Source organism: Mya arenaria, chromosome 8, assembly GCF_026914265.1.
Source record: "Mya arenaria isolate MELC-2E11 chromosome 8, ASM2691426v1".
NCBI lineage: Eukaryota > Metazoa > Mollusca > Bivalvia > Myida > Myidae > Mya > Mya arenaria.
In genome coordinates this window covers 61,383,250-61,392,905 of record NC_069129.1, presented here as the reverse complement: position 1 = coordinate 61,392,905, position 9,656 = coordinate 61,383,250, and the positions used below count along the sequence as shown (strand labels likewise).

At 37.0% G+C, this 9,656-nt stretch overlaps 1 protein-coding gene across 2 annotated transcripts; it reads left to right on the top strand.

Moving 5' to 3' along the window:
• The first annotated feature begins 691 nt into the window (after nucleotides 1-691).
• On the top strand, nucleotides 692-2,034 carry LOC128243635 (uncharacterized). 2 transcript variants are annotated; one of them, XM_052961517.1, is made up of 3 exons: nucleotides 692-845; nucleotides 973-1,115; nucleotides 1,522-2,034. In XM_052961517.1, the coding sequence occupies exons 1-3, from the start codon at nucleotides 824-826 to the stop codon at nucleotides 1,741-1,743; spliced, it is 387 nt and encodes a 128-aa protein (XP_052817477.1). In that variant the 5' UTR covers nucleotides 692-823; the 3' UTR covers nucleotides 1,744-2,034. The 2 variants fall into 2 exon arrangements, with proteins under 2 accessions (XP_052817477.1, XP_052817478.1); XM_052961518.1 differs by having other exon boundaries at nucleotides 709-845; nucleotides 1,045-1,115.
• The last annotated feature ends 7,622 nt before the right edge of the window (nucleotides 2,035-9,656 follow it).

Below are 9,656 nucleotides of genomic sequence, written 5' to 3'. Positions count from 1 at the left end.
TGGTTAATTTAACGATTTCTAGCCCAAAATCGAATATGGGTCATCTAGGGTCAAAAACTAGGTCACATAACCCAAATATGAAATACCTTGTTAACACTCTCGAGGTAACATTTTTAGCCCAAATATCCACCAAATTTGTCAGAAAGGTTGTTTTGATGATTTCTAGCGCAAGTTCGAATATGGGTTCTCTTGGGTCAAAAACTAGGTCACAGAGCCCAATTATGGTTAATCTTTGTTAACACTCTAGAGGTGTCATTTTCATTTTTGTTTGTGAATTTATGTTCTATGTCTTTGGCGTTTACCCAGTGCCATTAAACCGGGTTTATGTTTAAACTTTTTGCTACTGAGCTTGTTTCTGTTTTTGTTCGCATAGATATTGTTAATTAAAATAATGAATAAGTCAAATTTGTATTATTTTTAAAACATGGATCCAAACTTGTGTAAACGAGTATGCTTAATATGTTTTGGAAAGACTTCCGCTTAAATAGTGGCGTCGGAATTTATTCAATTCATTTACCTTCAAGGATTTCAAAGCAATGACCCGTTTGCATAACAGATCCGATTTTAACCCGCCGTGCATGTGATATGTACAATGAAAAAGGAAACGACGGAAGGACTGAACTATGCAAGTGAACTGTGAAATAATGTTTCATGATAGATACTATTATTGCCGTATCAAATGTCAACAAAAGTAGTTAATCGTACAGATACTATTACATACAGCACATGCGCAAAGTTTGTATGCGACACGAAGGGTGTGTGTCGGTTATTTCCAGAAATACCAAGTTTCGATAAGAAGTTTAATACGAAAGCTTGTAACAAGATGGGAGCGGGTCTCAGCATAGGTAAGACTTATTTAATCACAGTTTTCACCTGATAAAAAAGTATAAACTTGTCTCTGTTCAAAATATATCTATAAAGTAATTCTGAATCCTTTTATCATAAGCATCAAACGAATAATTTCCTTCACAGTTCTGTATCATCACACCGACCTGAAGTCGGCGTTGGGCATAGCACTTACTAAAAAGATCAACATGTCTACAGATCCAAAACACGCGAGGTTTGGACCGGGTGTCTACCTGACTACAATGAGCCCCAGAGAGTCCGTCACAAAGGTACGACACTATTTCTTATTTATACCACAATATTTCTTGATACCTCTTTTCTTTAATAGAATGACTACAATATACCTTTGCTTTTTCTGTGTTTTTCGCAATACAGCTGTTCGTGTTAAGCTTTGCTTTTGTTATAAGAGAGTGGTCTTTGAAGTTATCAAATTCAAGAATCCTCAAATACCATGAACAACCATTAAAAGTGACATAGTCAACCACGCCAATGGTACGCATAAACTAAAAAGGACGGGAGTAATGGTACGCTTAATTCGTCACCAATGCTTTCCTACGAAGTTTTCCATAATGGATAATAGTAGACCCGAGTATGAAAGGAAGACGGAGCTTGGGTGGGACAGGGGGCTTTTACAACCTCAAGAACAATTGTTCAACAACTAGTGAATATTTTCAGATTCTTATCAACAACTTTGACGACGATACGTCAAAGACAGAGATACAGAAACTTATCCGGAAAAAAGGAAATAAAACGGAAGTTTGCATCCAGATAGTGATTTCTGGCGACCTGCCTATGGATAAGGTGGAGAGGTGTGATACTAAGCGTGATATCTACTTGTATAAGGGAGACTTGAGCTTCGATGACGTGGACAGTGTCGGTTTCTACATTCGTGACTAATAACTTCTGCGGAAGAAGGAAAACAAACGTTTTAAGAACATTACAGACAAAAAACAAAGTGATAATTTCAAAAGTATATAGTATAGTAAACATTACTCAAATTTCAGAGGATTTCTTTACTTTTCCGAGTTTTTATTAGACGTTCGATCTACGAGACTACGAGAAAGTGTATTAGTATATGTTCAAGTAACTTCAATAAAAGTGACGAATCTTAAATCTATAAGAGCAAAACAGCACACACAATATTGTACATGGAAATATATCAATACAAATAAATATATAAAATAGTAACTCGTGTTATGTACACATCTACATTCTAACACATTTGAATATGTTATTTTGTACCATAGGTGGCAATATCGCAGAGAGATAGCGATTAACTGCGATTTATTATGTTACCGCAGTGTAAATTGTAAAACAGACCCGTAGTTTACGTTGCGCTAGTGTAAATGCACAAATTAAATACCGTTCAAATTTGTTTTGATTATTGTACAGCATACGAATACTCTGTTACTGGGCCGTCAAACTAGTTATATTACACTCCATGTTAGCTTCAGATGATGCAAATATCAGAAACCAACAGACAAGTTATGTCTGATTTATGGAGTTTATGAAATACTGTCTGTCTATATGAGTAAATAATATACAGCCAAATATATTTCGAAACATTGAAATACATTTGATACTTCATAAACAAGCATGTATAACTGCGGCACATTGTACGCCCAATGCTAATTCTCTCTTCCCGTAGCAGTGTGTGTATACCACGTGATAAATTACGTCATATATGCTACGTCGGAAGGCAACATTTTGCATAAAATGAAGACTTAAATCAAAGATAACTTTTCTTTTACTACACCGTTTTAAATAAAACCAAGGGCAGCCTATGCCACCTAAACAGCCCCGCCACCGTTTTATAACCGAAGTTGATTAGGTGATTAGTTTCCTCAAACACTTCAACAAACCCGTTTCCATCATAATGTTTTGACAGTGCTCCGTCAGACGGCCGTATTGTGAAAAGGTTTTTGAAGTGTTTAAAGAAACTAAACTCTCAATCAAACTCTGGTAAAGGACCGAAGGCGGGGCTCCGTAAGAGTCGTAGACTGCGCTATGTTTCATCTAAAATGGTGAAGAAATAGTGAAGTTATCTTTGTTTTAAGTCTTCATTCGAAGCAAAATATTGCCTTCCGACGTAGCATTTATGACGCAATTTATCACGTGGTATACACACACTGCGTAGACACTCATCGATTTGTGCTTCCAGTATTCTAAATTACGTTCTTGCCTTTGATTTTAAAACCCTCATCAACAAATTCAGCTAAACGTTTAAACCAAACAGTTCATAATTCTTTTTTGAAAGTTCGAGGTACCCTCGCCTATTATATAACAAGGGTTGATGCCGAGGTTCTTGGCCAACTTAATTCCACTTTCCTAATTCAAGGTCCCGAATCCTCGCTTTCAAAATTTAATTGTTACTTCAAGCCCGAAGAAATGAACAACTTCATCAGTGATGAAATTATTGAAGAAATTCGCTATCCCCATTGCATAAAGCAAGAACGAACCTTTTTTTCAGACTCTCGTCTTATTGAAATCTGGCATCTCTTCTTCTCTAAATGAGTATATAATGATGTCATCGTCTTCGGGATAAACTACCATCAACGATATTCCTATCCTTTTCGGCTGAATCCAGAATGATTCGAGGAATGGAGACCATACAAGGTCTTTATTAATGGAGAACGCAATTTGTAGTTTGTTAACCGGCTACTTGACGTAACACAAGATCACATACGGTTTCATGGTAACTGGGCTTCAAGTAATCAAATGGGGTCAGAAACGTTTACTTGTAAGCTGTGCTACTTGACATTAAACCATATGTTAATGGACTTTCGGTTAGCTTAGCTACTTGACATTCAACAATATCACACTAGCATATTGCTTTACTTGGCTTCTTGTCAAAACGCAAGAGAACATTATTTTATTGGTTAGCCGGTCAAACTTGTCAAAAATCAAGATCCCAATATATTACTATATATTTGATAGTTTACTTCTTGTCAGAAAATAAGATCCGATTACGTATTGTTTAGTTGAACTTGCCATTAAATATTATCAAAATATATTATTCTTGCTTTTAAGAAGCACAGTATATGCTTGTCATTTAACAAGGTCACTACAATAGAAATGTTACCTGTGCTTCTTTTTAGTAAACATGATATTAACTCGTTGTTGGATAGCCTGCTTCCTGTCAGTAAAGGAAGACCTCAATGAGCATCAGGCAACTAAATTTTTACAAATGGTTTGTGAGCTTGGAATATTTACAGATTAGAAAACAACACAGTTTATTCGGTATTCGTCAGTTCACACAATATTGACAATGATATAAGTCAAAGATGACACTTTATCATTGATTAATTGAATATTCTGTATATATACATGGCGACCGGTTATGAAATGAATGAAAGCCTGAAAAAAGGAAAAGATAATGCATTTGAACAGTTGATATGAAGATTAAATAAATATTGTTTTTAACTTTATTCCTTTATTCCTTAGGTATGTGTACATACGTAACGGTGTTAATACACATGTGTGGATCAATATTTTATTAAAAAGTCATATACAAACAATAACAGATTATTATAATAATTAAGAACATTTAAATATGCAATTTGTTGCAACTATACAATCTGAAATATGTTCGATTTGTAAACTTGATAGGTAAGAAAACATAATAGTATTTCTACTTCTTCATTCGAAAGCCTTGTACACAAAGACGGATACGCCATGTAGTATATATTTTGTTCTGATTGTATAAGTTTTAAAGCCTTTAACAAGAGGGTAGATGACGAAACCATCTAAGTATGTAATTATTTCTTATCTCAACATACAGCTGGCATTCAATAATAAAACGACAAAGTATGGGTACGTGTGCTAGTACCTAGGGGTACGAGTGAAAGAACTTAGGGGTACGAGTCAAAGAACTTAGGGGTACGTGTGAAAGAACTTAGGGGTACGAGTGACAGAACTTGGGGTACGAGTGAAAGAACCTAGGGGAAGGAGTGAAAGAACTAAGGGGTACGAGTGAAAGAACTTAGGGATACGAGTAATTGAACCTAGGGGTAGGAGTGAAAGAACATAGGGATACGAGTGAATAAACCTAGGTCTAGGAGTGAAAGAACTTAGGGGTACGAGTCAAAGAACTTAGGGGTACAAGTGAAAGAACTAAGGGGTACGAGTGAATGAACCTTAGGGTACGAGTGAAAGAACTTAGGGATATGAGTGAAAGAACTTGGAGTACGAGTGAAAGAACGTGGGGTACGAGTGAAAGAACTTAGGGATACGAGTGAAAGAACTTGGAGTACGAGTGAAAGAACTTAGGGGTACGAGTGAAAGAACTTAGGGGTACGAGTGAATGAACCTTAGGGTACGAGTAAAAGAACTTAGGGATATGAGTGAAAGAACTTAGGGATACGAGTGAAAGAACTTAGGGGTACAAGTGAAAGAACTTAGGGGTACGAGTGAATGAACCTTAGGGTACGAGTAAAAGAACTTAGGGATATGAGTGAAAGAACTTGGAGTACGAGTGAAAGAACGTGGGGTACGAGTGAAAGAACTTAGGGATACGAGTGAAAGAACTTGGAGTACGAGTGAAAGAACTAGGGGTAGAGTGAAAGAACTTGAGGTACGAGTGAATGTACCTAAGGTAGGAGTGAACAAACTTAGGGGTACGAGTGAAAGAACTTGGGGTAAAAGTGAAAGAACTTAGAAATACGAGTGAAAGAACTTGGGATACAAGTGAAAACTTGGGATTCGAGTGAACGAACTTAGGGGTACTAGTGAAAAAACTTGGGATATGAGTCAAAGAACCTAGGGGTACGAGTGAAAGTACCTAGGGGTACGTGTGAAGTACCTTGGGGTACGATTGAAAGTACCTAGGGATACATATGATGTACCTAGGGATACGGGTAAAAGTACCTAGGGATACGGTTTATAGTACGTAGGGGTACGGGTGAAAGTACCTAGGGTTACGGGTGAAAGTACCTAGGGGTACGTGTTCAGTACCTAGGGATACGTGTTCAGTACCTAGGGTTACGGGTAAAAGTACCTAGGGGTACGTGTTCAGTACCTAGGGATACGTGTTCAGTACCTAGGGATACGGGTAAAGGAACTAGGGATACGGGTTAAAGTACCTACGGATTAGGGTGAAAGTACCTCAGGGTAAGAGTGCAAGTACCTAGGGGTACGTTTAAGTACTTAGGGATATTGGTCAAAGTACCTAAGTATACGGGTGGAAGTACCTAGGAATACTTGTCAAAGTACCTAGGGATACGAGTGAAGTATCTAGGGCTACGGGTGAAAGTACCTAGGGGTAAGAGAGAAAGTACCTAGGGGTACGTGTGAAGTATCAAGGGATAGGGGTAAAAGTACCTAAGGATACGAGTGAAAGTACCCAGGGATACATATGAAAGTACCTCGGGGTGCGAGTGAAAGTACTTAGGCATACGTGTGAAAGATCTAGGGATACGTGTGAAAGTATCTAGTGGCACGAGTGAAAGTAGCTAGGGGTACATGTGAAAATACCTAAGGCTACGAGTGAAAGTACCTCAGGATATGTGTGAAAAGTCCTAGAGTTACGTGTGAAAGTACCTAGGGATACGAGGGAAAGAACATAAGGACACGGGTGAAAGTACCTAGATATCCGTGTGAAATATTTAGGGATACGGGAGAAAGTACAATAGGGAACGGTTGAAAGTACCTAGGGATACGTGTGAATGTACCGAGGGGTACGTGTGAAGTACCTAGGGATACGGGTGAATGTACCTAGGAGTACGCGTGAAGTACATTGGGACACGTGTACAAGTACCTAGGGTACGGGTGAAAGTACCTAGGGGTACTAGTGAAGTACCTAAGGATACGTGTGAAGTACCTAGGGATAAGTCTGAAGTACCTAAAAGTACGCATGAAGTACCTAGGCGTACGTGTGAAGTACGATGGTGTACGTTTGAAGTTCCTAGGTGTTCGGTAGTACGTGTGAAGTACCTAGGAATACGTGTGAAGAACGTTGGGGTACGTGTGAAGGGATCTTAGGGGTAAGAGTGACGGTCCGTGTGAAGTACCTAGTAGTACGTGTGAAGTACGTTTGGGTACGTGTGAAGTACCTAGGAGTACGTGTGAAGTTCATAGGAGTACGTGTGAAGTACCTAGGGGTACGAGTGAAGTACCTAGGAGTACGTAGTTTAACGTCTGCAAGTACCTAGGTACACGTGAGCAAGTACGTTGTGGCACGTGAGAAGTACCTAGGGGAACATGTGCAGCTACCTCGGATTACGTGTGCAAAAGGCTAGGGACACGTGTGCAAGTAACTAGGGTTACGTGTACAAGTAGCTAGGGATACATGTGCAATTACCTCGGGCTACTGGTGCAAGTGCCTATTGGAACGTTGCAAGTACCTATGGTTAGGTATGCAAGTACCTTGTGGTATGTGTGCAAGTGTATATTGGTAAGTGTGAAAGTACCTAGGGGTACGTGTAAATGAAGCTAGTTGTAAGTGTAAAAGAACCTAGGGGAAAGTGTGAACGAACCTAGGGGTACGAGTGAAAATACTTCGACATGGGTACATGTGAACGTTAAAATGGAACCTGAATGAAAAAGTGAGAACATTGTTTTAGGTAGTGACCATTTCTTAATTACTGTTCAGAATATCACGTTTAGTCAAAGTGACTCGAAACGGAAAACACACTTGGAAGATTTCCGCGTACCGCGCGAATCTCATGTGTATCTTAGCAATCATAGAACAAATTATTACAGCTGTGCATTCATTGGGAGGTTTATAATATAATACTAGAGAGATAAAAACCATCTGATAGAAAACCTTTTTAAAGCAACAAATTCTTCTGAAGAAAGAAACCAACAGCCTCAATTTAATTCAAACTGTTTATTGACTGTGTTGCTAAGTGCCACAATGTCAACAAACACTATTACTGTTTGCAAGTACTAGAAATAGTTTCTAGCAAAGATGATTTTTATACCCAAAAATATTGTTGATAAAAAATATTTATACAATTGCAATGGCTGTTTATTATGCAGTTTCGATCATTGCATTAGTAAACGCAATAATACATTGGAAAAAATACCGTTCGTAATAGTTTTCTGCTATTTGATTTGCTTTAATTCACTTTTCTTCCTGCGTTGATTGACAAAATGCATTTAAATGGACGTAAACTTACCCATTGCTTTTTGTTTGGGCCTAAATCTTCAGCAAAGCCTATCGAAATGAGAACAATAGTTAGCAACCCAATACATACGTTGATTCATACAGCCGCAAGGTTCAAGCTTTGTGGCTACTGTGTAAGGATATGAATATATTGTGTCGACCTATTTCTATATTTAGTTTATGGGATGATATGCGTAATTTAGATAAAATACTTCTATACTTTGTATTTTCAACAAGAATGAGATACGAAGATTGTTCGAAATTTGTCTTTATTTCTTTAAACACATCTAGAGACGGAGACAAGTCTAACCCAGACCTCCAATTGCTGATATAATCTCGTGTGACACACTTAACTTCCTCAAAAATATAGAATTTCACAAGTAATCAAAGGATGTTTCAGGTTATTTTCAAATACCAAATTTCGATTTGAAGTTATACACGCAATCTTAAAATGAGATGGCCAAAGGTTATCACAGTTTTCATCTTAAGTAAAAAACTAACTTTTTATGTTGTCAATGAGCATGTGTATTTTTATTTTATTATTGTTCTATTATTTGATCATAAGTATGAATGTTTTAAAGTTTAATGAGTATTATTCGTTATACTAATGTTTATTTCATAGAATGATTGGAGTAAAGTTTTGAAAATTCTCAGTATATAAAAAATACCGATAGCTTAGAGCTTACCGGGCGTTTGGTACAACATAAGACTGAAATCAAGAAACTCAAGAAAAAGTGATCAGCAACAAGTGTAAACATTTTCAGATTTTTTAACGTCTATGAAGATGATATAACAAGGGCAGGGTTGATTCACCTGATTTGACAAAAGCATGATTTGAGAAACTGATCGTGTAAAGAGGGATGGAATGTGACGTTTGCATAAAGCTGACAATTAGTAAGGGTCGGGTTTAAAGGAAAGGTAGTGCAGTGCGATACATAGCAAAACATTTTCTTGTATCGGAGAGACTTTATCTTAGCTCAAATGAAATATTTCGTATTCCTGGTTCGTTAAAACACCTTTGATACATCGCGTCAATTTTGTTATACATATTAAAAATTTCAGGTTCAAATTTAAGAAGATTTTCTTTACTTTTCAATATTTTTCATTAGATGTTGGATCATCTGCATTGCTACGAGAGTACTAGAGCGTGTGCTTAAAAATAGCAACACAGCACACACAATCATGTACACGGAATTATATATATATCAATATAAATAATTATATAAAATCGTAATTTCAGTTTTATATAAATATATAAGGAGACCGTATATATCTTACGACATGAAGGGAACAATTTGTTCATTTTATTGTTTTATACTTGATATTGCTTCTTTGTTAATGTACATTTATTATACGTACAATCTGTAGGCTTCTTAAATAAGTTAACAAAAATAAACGTTATTTGCGGTCGCCTTAATAATTTGTAAGTATGTTGCAGGCTTTAAGGGGACAGGTATATATGTCAAAGGGTTGATGGCGACCTGTATATATATATATATATATATATATATATATATATATATATATATATATATTAAGGGTACAATCCATATTCTATGGCAGGGGGACAAATTATATTGTGTATATTTCTTTTGACACTGAAAGCTCCCATAACCTTCAGAGACAAATTAGTAATGGTAGCGTTTCATAAGAGTTTGTAATGAATCCCGAAACGATGACAAGTCGAAACGGGAGGGCTGCAAAT